Source organism: Diabrotica undecimpunctata, chromosome 8 (assembly GCF_040954645.1).
Source record: "Diabrotica undecimpunctata isolate CICGRU chromosome 8, icDiaUnde3, whole genome shotgun sequence".
Taxonomy (NCBI): Eukaryota; Metazoa; Arthropoda; class Insecta; order Coleoptera; family Chrysomelidae; genus Diabrotica; species Diabrotica undecimpunctata.
This window is the reverse complement of record NC_092810.1, coordinates 72973164-72996142: the sequence shown is the minus strand read 5'-3', so window position 1 is coordinate 72996142 and position 22979 is coordinate 72973164. Positions and strand designations below refer to the sequence as shown.

The following is a 22979-nucleotide window of genomic DNA, read 5'->3' as shown; positions in this document are numbered from 1 at the left end:
GAGGCCTAGGAAGGAAAAGACTATCGTGGCTCAGAAACATCCGACAATGGACAGGGCTAAATTTTGAACAGCTAATAAGAACAGCTGAAGATAGAGATTTTAAAATTGTAGTAGCCAACCTCCATTGAGGAGAGGGCACTTTAAGAAGAAGTATAACAAATGCAAAACCCACACTTGTTTCACTTTTAGACCCATCTGTGTAAACGTATACATCACTCTTAGCGCATTTGCTTAAGATAGATTTTACAATAACATTATTTATACATCGATGATTAGCATAGATAGGAAATATAATATGTGGCTTATATAACATAGCGTCAAGCCCATACTGATAGAATGGGTATCTGTTATACATTGTTTGACATATTTATTATACAAATAATTAGTATCAATAAAGGTAACGGCCAATGGGGGAGAATTCTTTATTTTCCAATAAGGATTTGTTAGGTTAACGAGATTAATTGCTGCTATTTGTTTAACAGAAATGCATTATATGTCCTTTATTTTATTAACCATTTATTTGCTAAATAATTTCTGATTTTAGTTTAAAATGTACTCTCGTATGCTGTATTACTCATATTTAAGTCAGAACTGATAAATATATACACTTGACCAATTATTTTTTCTTTAAATTGGGTCTTGGGTCTCCCCAAGGACCATGAAAGGAAAAGTAATAGAGAAGAAGTAGAAGTTCAATCGACAACAAAAGAGAGCACGAAAATGACAGAGGCATGAAAATAAAACAGAAAAAAGAAAGTGGCTTCGCAACTCAGTTTGTGAGTATAAGACAACAAAAGGAAAAGTAGTGCCAGGTAAAACTTTTTCAAATAACAACTGTTCTTGCAATAAAAAATGTTTTGAAAAGATATCATGTCAAGATAGAAAAAAAAACATTTGAATCATTGTGAAAATTAAAATCATTTACAGCACAGAATGCTTTTATTTGTGGTTTGATCAAGCAAAAGAAACCTGAAGTAAAACGTCCTAGGAATCAGTCACGACCTGGTAAGACAGTGTTCAACCAATATTTCATTCATAAACAAGGCGAAACCACGAAAGTATATAATAAAGACTTTCTTGGAACCTTTCAGATATCTGATGGACGAATGACACTGGCCATTAACAAGATAAAACAAGGGGAACCACCTGGTTCAGAAAATCCAGGCCATGGTATACCAACCACTAAGTATCTGAAGAATGTATGAACTGTGTCCGGAAACATATTTAGAATTTTGCATTTTACCAATTGCACTATACAAGGAATAGGAATCTCAATCGTAGGTGTTGAAGCGAGATTAAATAAAAGGACCGGTTCACATTTATATAAATATATTTATTTATAAGTTTACAGCACGATTATATATTATCAACTAAACTTAACTCATAGAAGGTATGCTTATATACAAAAGTTATTATGTACTAGAATATTCTGGCGTAGTCCACCACTAATTCGTTTGCTTGTCGGATCGAACTCTCCAGCGGTCGACAGTTCCCGTCGCTTCTAGAAGGCTTGGCCTGCAACCGTTATATGGGCTACGTAGAATGCATGTTCCTAACAGTATCTATCTTCTGACCTTAATGTTACCCTTCTGTATCGCTTGTACAGTGAGTACTGTCAGGAACAAGGCACTGTCTCCGTTTCCTGTTATATTTATCGCCGTACATTTAATAAGTACAACCTTCATTTTCATGTACCATAAAAAGATACAGTCCATCTAATCTACTTACCGTTGCACGTCATTATCATTGACAGAGATCGAAGTTGACATATTTGCCAGAGTATAAAAAAATCCTGAATCCATTTTAAATCAAATATCATTTAATGTAAATAAATAGAAACAAAACAAGAGTTAAAAAATAATGTTATTAAAAACAATTTGAGCCGCTTGTATGCGTCGTATGAAGATGTAAAATGGAATACTTAAACAAAAACAACACTTTTTTCATTACTTATTAACATTAGTCAACACCGCAACTGTCAAATAAGTGTTATCAATTTATGCCAAAATATCACCTTCGTTTGATTACAGTTACAGTGTATTCCGAACAAATGTTCTTCATAAAAACGTTTTATAATGCATTTATACAAATTAAATGAAACATATTATTGTGTATTTCTTTAAGTTAACATTAATATAAACCTTTAAATATTATTTCTACGCGTATATAATAAAATATGTCTAGTGGCTGTAATGCCAGTGTACTCGACAAAGTGATAAAAAGAACACACCTACCTCCTGAATATTTCGTGTTGGTATCATGTGACCTCACGGCATATGACGCGGATGACGTGCAACGGTAAGTAAATTAGATGAAGTATACGTGCTCTAAATGTGATGCTTACAAATTAAAAAAGCTGCAATAACAGATGATAATTAGATACGACAGATTGAAGTAGAGCATGAATTTCATATTAAAAAGACCGAGGTTCTTGCTCCATATACTTGAGCACCTCTACTTTTATGCTATAGTGTATCGTCAATTTTTATTCAGTTCTTCAGTTTTTTATTTCTCGGCTCTTTATACCCGTTTCATTTAATTTTTCCCTATGTGATCAAGTTTCAATATTATTATTCGTATCATAACAGGAAATATTTTCCTTCTTTTCTGCACCTAGTAATACTATAAGTGATAGTGAGTATCATATTGCCATCTAAATCATAGATACTATTCTGAAGCTAGTTTCATTTTAAAGTAATTGCTATTTAAATGGGAATAAGCCACAATTAAAGGTTAAAGTACGTTTATTGATGTTTCAATTTCCACGATTTCCGATTTCCGGAAATCGTTCTCATTCTGGGCTTATTCCAATTTAAATAGTACTTAACTCATAAATGTCTAAATCTCTTGTTTCCTTACTGTTTTCTGTTTCTTTTAGGTTTCTGTAAGATATGAAACTTTTTTGAGTTATACAGAAATGATTAGTGATTTAAATATTATTTCTTTCAAATGCTATGTACCTAATTAAATCAGTTAAGAATAAACAGATGAAAGATCGGTAAACCAATAACAAATTGCACATGTTTCAAGAAAACAGTTTCAGATCAGAACCTTTTCAATAATAAATTCTTTAAAAAAAGCTTAAAATCATTAAAATTGTGTAGAGAATGGCATGACAAAAACAGATTATTACCAATACTAGTAAATTAAATAATACAATTGAATTAAATTGTATTTTATGTTAAATTGATATAATTTTAATATAAAGGTTTTAAGAAAATAATTGTATTGTTAAGGAAAATAAAATTTGGAAAAGTTATGTATAGGAAATTAAAACCACGTATTATAAGCCATAAAAAGTGAACACCTTTATTTTTGCTTTAAAATGCAGTAACAAAATATAGTGTACATCAATAACAACAATTTACTTTGGCTAAAATACACGATCCATAAAAATAATTTGTCTATAAAAATTCTCCATGTCCCAAAAACTATTAAAGGCATGGTTTTTCTTAAAATACAGTGCACTGCATACATACAGTTCATCCGCTGGATCTTTGCACAAGTATGACATTATTAACGAATTATTTTTTATATTGCGTCTCTTTCTTACTCACAGAAACTAAAACGATGAATCTAAGCCACATATGTCCATACACAACAGCATATATCGAACTAAGACGGTTATTGGTGAGCAATGACGATATAAAGATGGTTGGTGATTGATTCATCTACTGGTTTACTGGCAATTGTAAGTTTTGATGTTTGTAGTTTTATGAATTACTTTCGTGTTATTTAAATATTGAATACCTTTTGGAACTTATTTAAAAAAAAACGGTTGTTATGGCGACTAAACGTTACCTTTGTGTTCTAGTTATTAGGGTAAGTATTTATTTATTAGCTATTGACGAGAAATAATATAATATAACCTCTAAATTGACATTAAGTTATTTAAATCTGGCTAAAACCACGCCAAAGGAGTGATAAGAAATATTTGTAAGGGTTTTTATTTTTAGAGTATGCCTGGTAAATCATAAAATTCTCAAGCACAACAACGTCTGTTTATTTAACGAAGTATTTCCAATTACAAAACATGAATGGGTGGCTTTTGGAGCCAATTTCATCTTTTCGACAGGTAATATATTGAAATGTATGTTAGACTATCAAAATACTTATCGTTAAAGAATTCATTATTTAAAATATTAGCTGCTGCATTAAAAATATTATGTTTTTTCAAGAACATTATCGTTTGTCTCAAGACAACCGATAGGTTTTATTTGTTGTTTTTTTTTAAGAAAAAAAAGTGTTACTTTGCAAAGAATACTTAATAAACTAAGGGATAAAAGAGTTGTATTTATTGAAAAAACGTCTATTACTATTTTGTTAATTTTGTTAAAAGAATTGAGATTTTGAGATTGAGATACAAAACGAACAATATTCGAAGAGCATTAATTGGGCGCACCAGTATTGCTCTTTTAAAAGCCAAGTTCCTTCGTCAAAATATGAACAATCTTAATAGTGTGCGTCCCAGAGACTTTGGCTACGTAACTCAGACGGGTATGGTGGTAAACGTTTTATAATGTATACGCGTCTAAAGGCTGTTACTAAAGCAAGTTTATTATTTTGCTCAAAATCTAAAGTAGCTGCTTATCATGGGAAAAAGAACAAGAAATATTCCACTAAATGGATAAGTGAACAATTAGTTCTCATTTAGAAGAGTCATAATTAGTTTTGATGGATAATGCATCAAATGACATCGATCTTTTAGAAAAGTAACCTTCCACTGTTTCGATTAGAACGGAAATGATTACCTGGTTGACAACAAACAACATCAAGTATGACGCAAAACTCAAAACTTGAATTATTGCAAATTGAAAAATGAACAGAAAAGAGAATGTCTATATAAGTGATGAGCAAATAAAAGAATACGGCCATGAAGTGTTAAAACTACATCTTTATCACTGCGAATTCAACGCTGGCAAATTAATTTGAGCAAACTAAGTCAGTCATCATCATCAATCAGCCAATCCCGTCCACTGCTGGACATAGGCCTCCCTCAGTTCTTTCCAGTGTTCTCTACACTGGGCCGCTTGTAGCCAGTTTCCCGCTACTCTTTTTATGTCGTCGGTCCATCTAGTCGGTGGTCGTTCTCGGCTTCTTTTATAATTTCTGGGCCTCCATTCCATAATTCGTCTTGTCCATCGTCCATCTTGTGTTCTGGCTAAGTGTCCTGCCCAGTTCCACTTAAGTCTCGTGGTTCTTTCGATGACGTCTTGAACTCCTGATCTTTGCCTGATTTGTCGGTTTGTTATGTGGTCTCGGAGGCTCACATTCAGCATTGCACCCAATACCTACTATCCTACCAATTTCCCAAACCAACTCACCAACCCGCCTGGCAAGCGTGGTGTTTAAATGCCAAAACCCCTCAGCATGAATAGACATTCAAGTCAGTACAATAAGTAAATTGGTAGAGATGGACATTCTGGGAGTGCTGTTGTAAATTATGTGAAAAGAGGCACTAAACCGATGTTACACAGAACTTTGGGGAAATGTGTGAGACATATCGATGAAATTATTAAAAAGTGGTATATCCGAGAAAACATATGGTTGACATTCAACATTTAACCAATCATAATAGACCTTGGTAACATGAGTATCTTAGATTCTGACAGTGAGGTTGTATACGATGTTTAAATAAATATTAGAATAAATTATTTTTTAACCAGCTCAAAAGTTTGCTATTTTTTTTTTCAATTTAGTTTGATAACGTGTGTGACCTGCATATAAAATTGGCAAAAATTAAATGAAACTATGAATCACAAATCACGCGTTGTAAGTGGTCACAAGTAGCCGAAATCACGTGTACATCATTCTCGGAAATTTTGAATTCGATCATTGGCGGCGCGTTCTTTTATATGGCGTGGAGTCATGGACCTTAACTGAAACATCACTGTGGAGACTCGAAGGATTTGAGATGTGGTGCTATAGACGCATGTTGAGGATTTCTTGGATAGACAGAGTTACCAATGTAGGAGGACTACATAGAATGGGTAAAGAGCGCAAACTAGTCATAACCATAAAATGTCGCAAACTAGAATACCTGGGCCATATAATGCGCAATTAACAACGATTACAACCTACTTCGGACCATACTTCAAGGTAAAGTGCATGGGAAAAGAGGTCCAGGACGAAGAATATCCTAGCTGCATAACCTGCGAAAATGGTTTAACTTAACCACTACCGGACTTTTCAAGGCAGCAGCCAACAAAGTCAGAATAGCCATGTTAGTGTCCAACATCCGTAACGGATAGGCACCATAAGAAGAAGAAAGAAATTATGTTTCCTTGCTGATACTTTACATTGTAACAATACAATATTATATTTCTGATTATAATAATAAAAGTAATAAATTAGATCTAGTTTATAAAATAAGTTTTTATTCGTATAAATTAGTATATTATTTTTATATCAGAACGATATTCAATTATTTAATCTGTCTATAAAAAGAGTGTTAGCAATCACAGGTGCTTGTTTGGTTTATATGTATATAATGTCTTTTTAAAACATGCCAGAATGTGTTTATTTAAAAGAAGTTATACATCGAGTCATACATGACATGAATCATATTCAGCTCTATTCTGTAACTACAAATCGAATAGAAATGAGTCAAATCGAATAGAGGTCAAAAAATCGGATCAGAATTATAGGAATTGGTATTCTGTTACTTATCTCGGCTTCTATTATCGGAATGTTGTGTAGAAATTGATTTCGACTAGACAAGCTCTGTCGAGATCAAGTTTCGACATCTAAATTGGTCTTGACGCTTGCGCATTGGTATCATTATTGTTTTGACATTTATTTGTTGACTTGTTGATATAAATTAGCGGTTGATTAATTTTTGTAGCTGCTTTATTTTTTAGTCTGTGGTGTTATTTATTTAGATAAAGTTTACTAAATAATTTAACTGCTCAGCAGATGTTTTTTCTTTGGTGTTCCGCTTGCCATTTTGTATTCTTGTAACGAACTTTTTAAACTTAACCAAAACAAATCAAAATTACTTGATAAGCTTGAAATATAATCTTTTTCGATGAATTTTTCGCTCGCACTAGCCTTTCTAGTAACATAACGTCACAGACCACTTATTTCACCTTTCAGTGCGGGGTTGTCACCAACTTCTGAGCGCGTCAAGTAGAAGTTGGCGTTTTCGATTTACACCGATGACGATGTGAGTTACAGAATGCCAATCCAAACACGAAAACGACGCGATAGATATCCAACATTCCGATTTCGGGTAATTACGATTCGACTTGGTCATTTCTATTCGATTTGTTAAAAGTTACAGAATAGATCTGATTGTTACAAATATAATACGCCCCGCAATTAATTCTAGGTATTGCGTTTACGGCAGTAAACAGAAAGAAACGCAATGATCGAGATTCGAAGTTTATGTCTGAGAAAAATTTAATTCCCTTGAGTGTCAAATAACGGAGAAGTCTATTTAATAACGGAATTCATCAATGTCCTGACATTATGTCTAAATATGTTTACAAAGCAAAATAAAGACACAACAGATAAATCAACAGCTGAATCAGCAGATTGCCGCAACTACACAAAGAAGCAAATATTTTCATTTTATAAATGTCAATAAGAAACTAAAAATTCCATCAAAGGAAGAACTGTAATACAAAGTAAACGTTTAACTTGCATGCTATGAAACAGGAATGATAACGCAACCCAACAGAATGAAAAAATTTGGTGCTTGAAAAAAACGAATTTTAAATATTTTTGACGTTCTGAATTTAAAAGTGACTTATTTTTCATAGTAGTTTTTTTTTGGAATCGATGGTATAATTTTAACTTCGCTCAAAAAGATATACACAAAGGCACCTGGAAATCGCCAGACGGACTTACAGTAAATATGATAGATCATTCTATTGTAGACTCAAGACAGCAATCCAATATAATAAACGTTCGTACCAGAAGAGTAGCAAAAGTACTGAATCCAAAGTAGGGTAACGGCCAGAATTTTAAACGTTTAAAAAAGGAAATAGGTTCTACACGTAAACGATAAGATATAGAAGGACTTAAAATACAAGCAAAAATTGAAAATATAAACAAAATATAATTATAAAACTAGGAAACAGACTAAAACATAAATGAAGAGTGGGAAGGGTGCAGAAACATGAAAGAAGCAGCTGAAGAATTACTAGGCATTAAAGACAAACAAAGAAGAACAAGAACGAATGAAGTGAATGAATATATTATAATCTTATATTCTTCGTCAAAACAGAGAGAAAAAATAAAGCATATTTATTGATGCAACAGGGGTACAGAACCCAACAAGCAGAGGAGGAATATAAATAACTACGCAAGGAAGAAAAGAAAATCCACCGCAGAAAGAAGAGAGAAACTATGAACACAGAACTTCAAGATCTACAAAATCTAAGTGAGCCAAAAAAGACGAGAAAATTTTACCAGAAACTGAATAAAAAGGAATTCAAACAAAAGTAAAGAGATAAGGAGGGTAATGTATTGACAGAACAGCACGAAAAACTAATAAAATGGAATTCCTGAATGAGACCGAAAATGTTTTAGATTATATTAGATGTTCGTTTGTAATACTCCATTTAACGTTTTTTATAAAAATATTGTTTTTAATTATGTGTTCTTAATACTATGTCATATGCTAAAAAAAAATCAATTCTCCGCTACTGATACGCTTCTTGGTAAAACTCATAAGGACAGCTAAATTATACGATAACTTACGATATCACGCGTATGACTCGTTTCCTTATTTCTTTGGTGGAGTATATTCTTATTAAGTTTATTACAGATTTGGTCATTTTGTACGAATAATACCCGTTATGAGGCACAAAGTTCTTAGATTTTGAATCCGTCAATCTCATTAACAGTAGTAAAACTAAAGCCATTAATTAATTCTGAAAACCATAGCTAACACTGAAGATACAAAAAGATCAAGATGATTGGGTCCTCAGGTAGATTTGTACTCAGTTTTTGTGTCGTAACTCATCTAATTGCTTATATGAAATAAAACCACTTTTATTTCTGATTACTTACTAAGGTTTAAATATTTACTCACTCTAGATGTTATTGGGCAACCTTTTTCGAAAATTGGAAAATCACATTCATAAATGTATACCTAGTTTTCAAAATCCAACAAATGAAATAAAAAAAAGTAAAAAACGTTTCTTGTAGTATTAGCCATTTTTTAATTCCTATAACCAACGTACGTTTGGCTCACATGATTTGGTTTAATTCCTATAATACAAATTAGGACAATGTGCAAAGATCTAACGGATCTACTGTAGTTAATGCAGTGTATGAAATAATGGTTTATTATTATACGACAAATATATTAGGGTAATAAGAGAAGGTCGAAAAGACCAAAATAATGACAGAATAACCTCAGATATAAGGATGGTTATAACTAAGTATAATAATAAAAAATAGGACCATACCAAAAAAAATTAAACAAGTTGAAAGTAGAACGAACCTAAACAAAATAAAAAATAAAATTACATATAATATAAACTTTAAAAACATTAAAATAAACAAAACTAGAAAGAAAACTAATTAAATCGAATGATTAATACAAGCATTTTATTAGAGATGTTTCGCAAGATTACCCACCATGATTAAGGGTTCTTTGCTATTTCCATTTGCTAATCCTACGTTCATGATCCATTTTGATTTATTTTTTCTGATTCACTGTTTGTTGAACGTTAATATCCAATGACGTCAATAAATGAAAATTATTTTCACTGCTTACTTGAATTTATTTACGGTGCTGTTCAGTTAGAGATTTGTGATCTAGCCCATGGGTGAGACAAAAGAAAATTTTTGTCCACATTCGAGGTAGCGGATTGGATAAAATTGTTGCTGTATTTTTGTCTAAGAGGAATTATCTTACCAGATGAAGGAGTTCTTTTTTTTTAGAATACCTCAGACAACTATAGGGAAACGCAATTTTTTTGTTTCTTTTAAACTACTATTAATATCTACAATGTAAAAATATCTCTAGACATTAGTGAACACAAGGTGATTGGGTATGGGGTTACTTCTAAGATTTGTCGTAGGATTCCATTGGCCATTGGATGCCATTCGGGATATTTTTAAGTGTCGAATTCACGAACATAGTAAGTATTTAATATATTTTTAGATTTGCGGTGAAATCTTGAGAGAGTATTTTAAATAAATCTGTTAGATGTTGGTAGAAGCTCGTTTACTTTTATAATAATGAAAAACTTCATTATACTTGTCAAACGGTATCAGAGACACGATATTTGAAAGTTTTACCACAACCGAAGGCAAGGTAGGATGACCTATTTTGGCTAGTCCTGAGGAACTTGGTATACGAGGTTTATTGTGGTGTATACGAGGGTGACTTGATTGGTGATTATTGCGAGTGTCGATTACCTCAGCAGAATGTTAGGAATTTAAATGAGAGGTTAACCTCGTTGACGGAGATATTTTCAGACGGGGCAGAGAGTTTATTGAAAGAGGATTGTTTTTTGTTTCGATAGGCTGAACAGACCTAATGGACTGGTTGACCACTTCTTTGATTACTCACTACTGCTGTGACAGGTTCTGTGTCTACATATTCAATTTCACTATTTGACTGACTACAGATTTGTAGTGTCTTGACAATTTCTATACAGTATTCAGATATGCTGGTAGTATCGATAGAGAAATCTCTAAATTTACAGCTGAAAATATTGAACTCCTTCAGCACCCTGTTAAAATCTTATAACAGAAGACATCAACTATCTATGGCAAATATTTTAAAAAATGTTAATGGATTTCAGAGGAGAATTGGTTTGTATTTATAGCTAAAAAAGAAATGTTTCAATAAATTCTGAAGTTTTATGTTTATTCTGATTAATGTGAATAATAAATGAACTATCCGTTTCTCCTTTTGTACTTCGAGGTTATCAACTTTATTGTTCAACTATATAAAAAGTAATTTTGTCACTTTTGAAGTGACGAAATTACCTCCTAATGGACACTTAACCAAAAAAATTTAAATAATTTTTTAATATTTTGTCTTCTATATGGATCTGCACTATCAAAAAAAATTATTATTAGAACTAATATTTTTATCTGATTTGCTATCTCTGATTTGAATTTAGCAAAAGCTAACGTTTGCCAAATTTTCACAAAATGTATTATTTACTTACGACAGTTGTTTCAATGTTACCAAATCATAAGTTCGTTAACTCAGAATAAGCTATGGTGAGTTAACATAACATTAATTTCTAATTTTAATTAGATTAGGTTATGGAATTTACATTTAAATGACACCCGTTGACAATTCAATCATTTCACAAATCATAAATATTGACACATGACATTTACAATTTTTCATTGTCAGATTATTTGTATACTATTATACTCTTTACAATTTAATTAAGTAAATTCTAAATAACAAGTTAGGTTTTATGTACATATTATTCTGTAGAAGACTGTAAAGACTACTTAAATTAGGAAAGATAATGTGTTTAACGATAAGACTAAATAATTCTTAAAACTAATAAATATTTAATAATAGTATATTGTGCAACAAGTGCAGAAAGTTACTAATCTCTCACGAATTTAAAAAATTGCGAGGAAGCACGAGCACAAGCGAGTGTCGCAAGTCAAACGAGTGAGAAATTACCTTTCTTCGGGTATTACCATCGAGTACACACTATACTTTGTCTACAACCACACTTTTTACTAAAAATAAAAATCTTCTAAATTCATATTTTTCTCTTGAAGTTGCAGGTAATAACTTTAATGATAAGGAATTGGTTGTTTCTTTTAGTTCTAGTGGAGTATTTTCAATTTCAGAACTATCGCCATCCATTATATTAACTGACTTAAAAAATTAATAAAAAAAAAAATAAATATTTTACAAAATAATGTTTTATATTTAACGTTTGTGGACAAAATTAGTATTCAGGGAATCGGGTAACTAATCGCTGATCGCTGATCCCAGTCCCAATTGTTTAGTAAATTTAGTAATTATTTTTTGCTACATTGGTTAAATTTCGACCGACTGGCAGTGGTTGTAAATTACTATACAACCAAGCATACATGCTCATAGCCAAAATTCAAACAAACAAAACTTCACATCATGCAGTTTATTTATCGAGCAAAAACATAAAAGAGGGAATTTAATCGTTTTGAAAAGGAGGCCAAAATTCATAAAAGTGTCCTCTTAATATGGAGGACATATCCGGGAATGCAAAGGCGCCAAATTTAAAGTAGGTATAAAATATTTTTCAGAATGAGTTTTAGACGAGAAAGTTTTAATTAAATAATAACGATAATAGTCTAAAATATGACACAATTGTCAAAAAACTTCAATATAAATAAACTTTCATTTGGCAGTTGGGACAAACAATAACACAACCCACGGTTCGTAGACTTACTACGGTTGCCTCTTCCGACTGGGGTGGGATGCTTGAGTTACTTCACCAGAGTACACAAGAATACAAAACCTATTTATTCGCGATTGAAACTGAATGTAGAGGGCAGGTCGATTGCAGTGTTTATGATTGGTTGAAGGGGAAGAATTACGTCACGAGAGTACAGTTTCGGGCTTAATGTTCATTGGTTAGGCGGAAGAGGCCACCGTAGTAAGTCTACGAACCGTGAACACAACCCAACTAAATTTGATTTCTTAAACAAGGAAAGTGACTCCCTTTCCTTGTTTAATGTGGCCTCTCAAAATAGCACTTCTCGTCTAATAATATTTTTACCCCCACTACCTTTACATTCTCTCTTCTATCTTTTTGCTCGATGGGTTTATTGCAGTTTATTCACGTGAAATTTTATAGTCGGGAATAGATTAATATTTACAACTAAACAGTTTTTAATAAAAATTAGTGAATATTATTGCCATTATTCGGGATTAGCCCTCTTAAGTTTATATTTAAAGTTTTCAACAGTAAGTATATTTGAGATATTAATAATGAGAGGTAGGAATTTTTGTATTGAATGTTATATGTAACCAAATAATATAGTAATGTAACTGTGCAGAAAAAAACACAGAAATGTCACTTTCCGGCACACTAATGTCATATTTCAATTATTGTCAGAAAACATTAAATTTTTTAATCTAAAACTATGTAGAAAGAACTTTTTGAGTAGTGGTTGTAGAAAAATATAATTTAGGCACAAGCCTTCTGGGAATGCTGAATTCAAAATACATAAATGTGTATTAATGGTTAATTTCCAATTAAGGCTATTTTTAATACTTATTTAAATTAATATGCATACATTCAAAAAAGTGCTAAAATAATAATAATAGTTCCACTAGGATCTGTGATCATCTACCGGATCAGACTGCTTCCCTGCATTTTTTAAATAATGATGATACATTCCTTTTCGCAATGGGTCTAAAGTAGCAAGTTTTTTGTAAAAATCCATTTGTTTTTCTGCATATTGTGGATCATTTAGAACCAAGCTTCCAGTCAACCAACATTTTGCTAGAATAACCCCTAAAATTAATATTATAATCAGAATTCTTTCATAAAATTAAAAACGTATAATAAAGTCAAATATATTAAATAAAAACATTTTTTTTTAAACAAAGATTGTTTACAAAACGTCAAAAACTTGTCAAAGTGTTTGGAAGCGTTTATGAGTTCCTCGGGAAAATTTGTATATTTAAGCAATTCTAAGTCTTTTTTTATTCGATTCCGATCTGTTGTGAAGTGGAAAAGTGTGTTTCGGCATATAACACAGAGTGTTTAGCCGATTTTGTTTGTTTTGCTTTGTATTTTAAGTTCTGTTATTCTGTCAACAGATTGTCCCCGGTATGTCCGCGGGCAAAAATGGTATTTCTGGGAAGGATCCACCAGATCCTGGTGTAGAAGACATTGAATTTACAGATGGGAATGACATATTTATACATACAAATGCTTTGCATAATAATTTTCATGTTGACTACTCAAATGATATTAAAAACAGTACTGATTTGGTATCGACTTCAGCTAAAACAAATATTCAAAAAAGTCAGGAATTTAATTCATCTAATCGATTTAGTTCTAATGATAATGGTCCATTTTTTATATTTGTTCAACATATCGATTTAAATATAGGTCGTTTGCATCCGATGAAACTTGGAGAAAAACTAATTTCGTTATTTAATTATGATAAAAATATTATTGAAATTGTTAGTGTAGGTAAAAATCGAATTCAAATCGAAGTCGATTCAGGTTCTGTTGGTAATAAATTAGCTAATGAAGATTTTTTCGAGAAAAATAACCTGCTAGCATATATTCCAATTTATTTAACAGAAAAAAAAGGTGTCGTCCGTGGAGTGGATACTACTTTAAGTGAGAATACACTGCTCAAAACTATTAAATCTAATATTCCTATTAAAAAAGTTTGTAGAATGACTAGGTTAGTTAAAAACAACGGTATATCGGAAAGAGCCTAGACAGATGGTAATCATTAGCTTTGAGGGTAAATTATATATGTTAGTGTAAAATATATGTTATTCCGGTTATGCAATGTTTCAATTGTCTTCGATATGGTTATTCAACAACACAATGCAAGTAAAAAAAGATGTAAAAAATGCGGTAAGAAAGGAAAAATTGGTTGCCCTGATAAATGTATTACATTTTGCGTCTATTGTAAAAATAATAACCACGAGTCAATTTTTAAAGAATGTCCCGAATACTTAAAACAAAAAAAAACTAAAGAAGCTATGCCTAACTTACAATAATTCGTTTGAAGAAGCCGAAAAAGCTATCGAAAATGCAAGTTATTCCAGTTTAGTTAAAAAAAAAACAAATTTCCACCTGTAACTACCTGTGACACAGACTTCCCTCCATTAGAAAGCTCTTCTCCTAAACTCTAGATTAATCTGGATAAATTCTAGCACTGCTTTTAAAAATAATAATATTCACAAACATGTATCTTTCCCACAGTTAACCCCCTAAAAAAATGGAAAAATTCTTATACAACTCCTAATTTTTCTCCTATTCGTAAGAATACCAGACCAGCTTATGTCATCATCATTCGGGCTTTACAACCCTACGTGGGTCCTAGCCTCCTCAAGAATTTCTCTCCAGTCGTCTCTATCCATCGCCTTTGTCCGCCAAGCACGACTTCCCATATTCCTCATGTCTTCATCGATGTTATCAAGGAACCTTGTTCTAGGTCTTGCTCTTCTTCTCTGACCAATGGGTCAGAGGAGCGTTTTTCTAGCTGGGTCATTTTGTTCCATCCGCATTACATGCCCTATCCACCTCAGACGTCCTATCTTAATACCTTTTACGATATCAGCTTCCTGGTATATTCTATAAAGTTCGAAGTTGTATCGTGTTCTCCACACTCCATTGTCATTCACTGCTCCATAAATTCACCTTAGTACTCTTCCTTCGAAACTTCCCAACATTTTTCATTATTTTTTGGTCCAGGTCTTTGAACCACATGTTAGGACTTGGCGTATTATTGTTTTGTAGAGTTTTATCTTTGTATTTCTCGATATAATTGTGGATTTAAGGAGGAGATTGAGCTCAAAATAGCATCTGTTGGCCGTGCAAATTCTGCGGTTTATCTCTGCGGTAGTATTATTTTCAGTGTTAAGGAGCGCTACCAGGTATACAAATTTGTTCACTGCTTCGATGACGTCGTTTTCTATAACAAGTGGTCGTAGTATTTGTGATTGCGTGCTTATTTTCATATACTTCGTTTTGCTGGTGTTTATTATTAAACAAATTTTTGTAGCTGATAATTTTAATGCTACATACGCCTCTCGTACAGCGTTTTCTGATCTCCCAACAATATTGATATCATCAGCATAGGCCAGGATTTGCACTGATTTATTATATACTGAACCAGTGGATGTGATTTGTGATATACGTATTACTTTTTCCAGAGCCAGATTGAACAGTATACAGGAGAGAGGGTCTCCCTGGCGCAGTCCGTTATTTGTTTTAAAAGGTTCAGACAGTTTAGCCTGAATTCGTACTCTACATTCAACTTTTTCAAGAGTTAGTTTTGTTAAATTTACCACCAACTGATTTGGTATTCCTAGCTCTTTCATTGCTTCATTTATCTTCTATTCACAGAGTCGTAGGCTGCTTTGTAGTCTATAAATATGGGATGAGTATCAATGTCATATTCCAGTGTTTTTTTCCAAAATTTGTTTCAGGGTTGCAATCTGATGAATTGTCGATTTACCACCTCTGAAACCAGCTTAGTATTTTCCTACTATCCGTTCTGCATATGGTGCCATACGGTAGTCATAGTAATGTGGAAAATATTTCCACAAATCATTGTGGAGGGATTTCTGTGTCCATATTTCTTTTATAAGCTGCTGCAATGCCATTATGGTATCATGGCCACCTTCTTTATACAGTTCAGCTGGGAGATTATTTATTCCGGGTGATTTGTATTATTTATTCCGGGTGATTTGTGTCTGGCTAGTTTTTTAACTGCATCTTTAACTTCAAGAATGGTTGGTGATTCCTCTTCCCTCTCGTCTGTTCCCCTTACCACATCTCTTTCGTTTTCCAGGTTTTCTTCTTCTTCCTTTATATTAAGCGCCTGGTTAGAATATTCCACCCGTCTATTCAATACATCTTTCCTTGTTGTTAATAGATCGCCATTCTGACTTCTGCATTATCTTGTGGTTGCATGGAATTATTTTTGGTTGATGTTAACTTTCTTATAAAATGCTCTGAATTCTTTCTCTCTGTTGAGGTTTTCAATATATTCCAGTTCCTCATTTAGGTGGTTTCGTTTTTTTTCTTTTGTGTATCCTCTTTTCTTCTCTTCTCTTTGTCTGGTAATTCTCTACAGTTGTTCTAGTTCGTCGGGTAAGCATCTTTCTGTAGGCTTCATTTTTTTCTTTTGTTGCATTCTTGCATTCATCGTCAAACCAATGATTTCTACGGGCACACATTTCTGTTCCTATTTTCTCTTTCGCTGCTGCTTCAATGTCTTCTAGTCTATATCTGTCTGTCATTCCTCATTTACATTTGATCAGCTTATGTTCGGGATGTATATTTCACACATCAGTGTTTCACTCAAAAATTTGATCCCACAAAGTATCCAGGATTATTGCAATTCTTCCTCAAATGTAGAATCTATTCTTAAAATTTAGTGCTTTGGAAAAGGGTAAACAAAATTTAGGGTAACAAAAAGTACACCGCTAATCATGAATATATAATAGAAAGTCTCCTTACAAAAATCTCTCCGGATTATGTCCATCCATTATTTATACCGAGCATCTCTACTAATGACCACTTTTTACTAACCCCATTTCAGCTGACGAAGCAAATATTAAAAGTTCTAAAAATACAGCTCCTGGTATTGACGGCATTAACTATAGCATGCTATTAAACCTACCAGTAATTGCCATACATTAACTGTGCAAAATATACAATATTTTACTTAAAGGAAATAACTGTGATTCTCTTAAACGATGCTTGGTTATTCCTATACCCAAAGTAAACCAGCTTACTGCCCTAAAAGCTATCTCGAACGAATTATGAAAAGGAGATTAGAATGGTATTGTGAAAACACAAATTTATTTCCAGTATGTCAATATGGCTTTCATAGGAATAAAGGAACTATGTATTGTGTGTCTCAATTAACGACTGATATTCACTTATCCTACTCAAATAATAATTATCTATCTGCCATATTTCTTGATATTTCAAGGACTTATGACAACGTCAATTTAAATCCATTATTCGAACAGCTAAAGCACATAGGTATTCCACCTTTGTGTGCATATGTATTAGTAAACTTATTCCTTAATAGACAAGTACTCACTCGATGTAATGATAGATTGATTGGCCTGAGAGTAGTGCATTAAGGTTTACATCAAGGCTCTGTATTTGGCCCCTTGTTGGTTAATCTATATACTATATGTAGATCTTCATAGGCATTAAACGCCATATATTACAATATTCAGACGACTTCTGCTTTTACACTGTGAATAATTCATACCAACAAAGTATTAACTCAATAAAAACGATTACGAGTGATGCAAGAGAGTATTTCTTTAAACAAGGGTTTGAACTTATTACGAATACATCAGCTGTGATGTTTTTTACGCGACATCGATTACCGGTTATGCCCAGCATTATGATTAACAACTTAAGTATACACATAAGCACTACACTTGGTATTACATTGGACACCAAGTTAACATGGGATGAACACATTAATAAGTTCTTAATGAAATGTGAGAAAAGTAGTTATTAAATATTTTTAAAGTAATTAATCGTTATCGACGGGGTGCTGACCCTACGATTAATTTTATGATTTACCGTGCATATATCAGATCCATTCTCGACTATAGAAGCTTTCTATACGGATCTGCCACAAACAGTCGTCTTAAAAAACTAGACCGCCTTCAGTCTAATGCTGTGCGATTAGTTATAGGTGCTCTCAAATCTACACCTACACAGAATCTTCTAGCTGAATCTATGGAACCTCCCTTACATTTAAGACGACTATTTTTTGCTGAAAAAATGATGTTCTAATGCCAGTCTTACAATCAAACTGAGCTACTACAAAAAATATGTAACATTTCTGTTTCTAATCTAGTCGACAAATGGTGACATAACAGGAATTCTCCTATTCTGGCACTGGCACATCCCAACGTTTCTCAGCATATAAACACTCCATGTGAATTAACTTTATTTCAATCAAATTTAAATGTGTCTTATGCCAAAGTAAATTTTTAGTTCCCCAGTTTCGACAAAGGGAATCCACTTGATTTTCAGCATCAGATAGCTTAATAATCCCTGTAGGATTTTCACGGATGGTTCAAAATCAAGATTGGGAGTCGGTTGTGCTGTATATACTCCGGATCACAAATAATCCCTAATACTAAGTTATATCAATGATTATCCATATACTCTGCAGAAATGTTATCAATTTATCAAGCTCTAGAAGGGACTGTCAAAAAAAACAGTATTAAAAAAACAATTACAAAAAAAGGAAAAAACATTCACAAAGAGGGCCTAAACTTACGAGGTGTTGAACCAGGTTTATGTCTTAGCTCTGCGAAAAAAGATTATTTATTAGTATTTAGTATTAGTATTTAGTATTAGCATTTAGTATTATTTGTCTATTCCTTATTTGTAAACTAATTTAAGTTGGTTTGAGCCATAAAAGAAGAGTATACCTACTGGTCAATTTAATGTTTCCACTTCCTTTTTGTATTTTTTTTTTCTGGTTTTTTATTTAATAATACCTATAAATGTATGAGCGTGCATAAGTGTGTATATGTGCGCATATGTATATAGGATCCTTATATGTATTTAATTTGTAGCAAACCGTATTTATTACATATCGTGGCTAAATGGATCAAACAATCCAAAGCCAATAAAAATAAAAAAATTTTCGATTTTTTTTTTATTACAAGTTTCGTGCTGGCGAAACACTCTTATTTAAACGATATTCCAAATTACCAATGAGTTCATTGTTAGTAAATAATTTCACGTCCTTTTTATTTTTGGAAACAGTGAATGATCGTTGGGGCCAAATTTCCAAATGTAATTATGGCAATTTATAGGTTTGGTATGAAGTGCTGAATTGCTGTTCCCATGAATATTGGCCGACGTCGACGGTTTGTACAAAGTTCTACTACATGCTCAGCGGTTTACATATATGGGAATGGGATGATGAAATCTGAAGTCGGCGAACTTAAGCTAGTTCAAGGTTAATATTTTCTCTCTTATTAGTGAAAAGTCAATGCCATTGCTTTGACTTTTACAGAGTAATTGGTGTTCCTGCTTCGCTTTCTTGTTGGACATTAGGTCTTCTTCTGAAGGAGGTTCAGCTTTCTGTCTAATGGAATTTCTGCGTGGTAGTGAAGTTGGAGGCTGATCCCGGGACAAGAAGATTGCAATTTTTAGGAATATTTTGGTTCGGTATTTGCAGAAAAGGTATCAGATAACTAGGATAATAATCAGGGATAAGGTTGATATAGTGAATAAGGGTAGATTTTCCGCAATGAATGATTGGCTCATAATATGGTCCATTTCTTCTGAATATTGGCCCAATTTGTGTTTGTTGTGTTGTTGTGTTCAATTATGATAGGTGACTCTTTGTCTCAAAATGGTCACAGCATCTGTAGGGTACGTTAACTGAGTGACTTCTATAAGTGATGTTTGTATATTTCTCAACTTGGCCTCTGGCATGAATTCTGGTACTGCCGATGAATGCAATACATTCGGGAATTAATCTTAAGATTGAATTTGTTTTGATTATTTATGTAGTGGCGTCTTTTCTTGCACATTTGATTGTTACTAGTAATGGATCGGAAATGGTTAGTAACCATAAATTTCGGTCAATTTCTTGTACATTGTAACCTTGTGCCAAGAGCATGGACATCTGGCAAGTTTTTGGTAAGTTGCTGAGAGGTTTCAAAAGCTGGGCTTCACATATGCATCGGTGTCTATGGGATACGGAAGAATGTCTGTACACATTCTTTGGTTTTGACTGATTTGTTTGCATTTTTCGGTGTCCATGGGTAAGACATACGAAATTGAATCATCATCTCGCGCTATGTATTTATGGACAGTTGAAAATATATGATGAAAACCAGTTTGATTATCTAATATTGGTATTGAATATAACTGATACAAGGCGAATATTTCGGGATCAACTAACGGAATTTCGAGAACGAAAACAATTTTTGAATCAAGCTGATAAGCTTGTAGTTTTATTATGTCAATATACTGAGCTATATTTGACATATAAGTGGGTAGAGGAAATACGTTATTTTGGTAATGACTGTGAGATTTCTTTTAATGCGTCCATTAAGTCTATGGGCGAAATAATAGAACTATGTAGAATTTGCAGGCGAGAGAACGTGATAGAATTTAGTATATCATTTAAATTAATAATTTTCTAAAAATACGTAGCTTTCCATTAAGGACTCACATAAATCTAGTATTTGTAATTGTGCTTGGTAAAAGGAGATGTCATTATTAATGTCCAGAAGTGTAGTCTCGATAGTTGTTAAGTCTTTGTTAAAAGTATCTTCGTCTATTTGCAATTTTTGAATTGTAGTGTTGAAAGTTCTTATAACTGAAGTGGTAAGAGATATTTGATTTTTTAAGAGATTTTCAATTTGAGTTTCATCGGAATTTATCTTATTTATAGATTTATTAAAGTATTCGCCGTCAGAGGCGTCTAAATTTCCAGTAATAGATTTCCAGATTGTTCCAATACCATTTATTAAACCGAGTTTTAGGCGTTTATTATAAGGTACTGTGTCAGAGGTTATTTCTTTATATTTTAAGTTAACGGAGTTTGAGATTTGTTTTAGCAGACTAACATGTGTCTGTACTTCGGCTTGAAAGGCAAGTTTTCTCGGTGTATCCACGTTAGTGAATTTTTCTATTAGGTTTTCCAAAATTCTGTCATTGTTGGATATTGTAGTTTTGATAGGGAATAATTCTTTGTAAACAAGTAAAATCCATTTGTCGTTAGATATTCGTATAGTTCCTTTTTCATGAAAAAATATTCCAATTGTGTTACTAATGGGAGTGAGGAGAATTTGGGATTGGACGATAGAAAGGAGTCCATAGAGTCTGTAAAAGAAAATTATTCAAAATAAGGTTTTAGTCTGTCAAAATTTACTTTAGAGGTTTGGTTAGTTTTGGGGTTAAGGATAATTGCGGAATTTGTAAAAACTTCTTGAATTTCGAAAGGTCCATTAAAAAGATTATCCGATTTTGATTTAATTTGGAATTCTTTTACGTAAACTTTGTCACCAATTTTAAAATCAGGTCTTTGTTCTGAAATATTCTTATCAAATCTTACTTTCGCCTTTTCTTTCTGTCTTTCTGTTTTTGCTCTAGCTACTTTGTAAAAATATTCCATGCGATTATTCAGGTTTCGAATATATGTACTCATTAGTGTTTTTTGACTATAGGTATAGAGTTTCTGGTTGTCGGTCTGCAGTGTGCCCAAATATAAGTTCATATGGTGTAAAACCGTGGGTCTTATTTTTCGTGTTGTTATAGCATATTATTGCATAAGGAAGTATAGTGAAGGGATGATCGTTTGGGTTCTCGGCTTGATTTGCTCTAATGATTTCTGAGAGTGGGGCATGAAATCTTTCTACAGATCCATTAGATTGTGGATGGTTAACACTAGAAAATGTTATGTAACAATAAAACACTGAAAACTTTGTTTTCAAACTTTTCAACAGCTGTAGTGATAAGAATTTAAAATAAATTTTGTGGAAGTTTGAAAACAAAGTTTTCAGTGTTTTATTGTTACATAAAATGAATTTCCATCAAGTAACGGTCGAATCCATCAATTAGAAAATGTTAGTTTGATGTCGTATAATTCGCATAGATCTTTGATTATAGCATTCTCGAATTCTCGACCGCAGTCACAATGAATTCTTAGTGGCGTTCCATAGTGTTGAAAGAAGAATAGGAGTGTTTTGGCTACTGTTACTGCTTTTTTTGTCTTCCAAAGGATAGGCTTGCGTGAATTTTGTCAATTCGTCACGAATAGTTAAAGCATAGTTCTTAGTAGGGTATTCGAATATATCCATATTTATTCTTTCGAATGGTGTTTTTGGAGTTTCTGTTATGACTAGTGGTCCACTTAAGTTTTTCCTGCAAATCTTAACTTTTTGGCAAATTTCACATGCTTCTACAAATTTCTCTACATCTTTTGTTAAATTCTTTCAATTGTATTTCTGCTTTATTCTTCTGACAGTTTCGTTTATTCCTCGATGTAAATTGTTTTTACCACAATGGTAATGATCTAACATTTGAGGGATTTCGTCTTCGCTGGCTGTTTTAATTATATTTTGACAGATTCTTAATTTTAATTCTTTGTCAGCAAAAATATAAAAAATATTTCTAGGATAGGTAGTTCGAGATTATTTTCGACACAATATATTTTGGATTCATCGAAGTGATCTTTATTTGCAAAAAGTACAAGAAACAGATGTGATATTACTCGTTCGGGATCAAACGGTAATGGTATAATAAAATATTTTCGATCTTTTACAGTTTTGCTGTGTACAATAT

General features: G+C 32.6%; 1 protein-coding gene across 1 annotated transcript in view; it reads right to left on the bottom strand.

Moving 5' to 3' along the window:
- Positions 1 to 1312: 1312 nt before the first annotated feature.
- RabGGTa (Rab geranylgeranyltransferase subunit alpha) overlaps positions 1313 to 22979 on the bottom strand; it is an 87916-nt gene continuing 66249 nt past the window's right edge. The window contains exon 6 of the mRNA XM_072540491.1: positions 1313 to 13445. Within this exon, the coding sequence (XP_072396592.1) occupies positions 13261 to 13445 (185 nt within the window). The 3' untranslated portion in view covers positions 1313 to 13260. The remainder of the gene's footprint in view (positions 13446 to 22979) is intronic.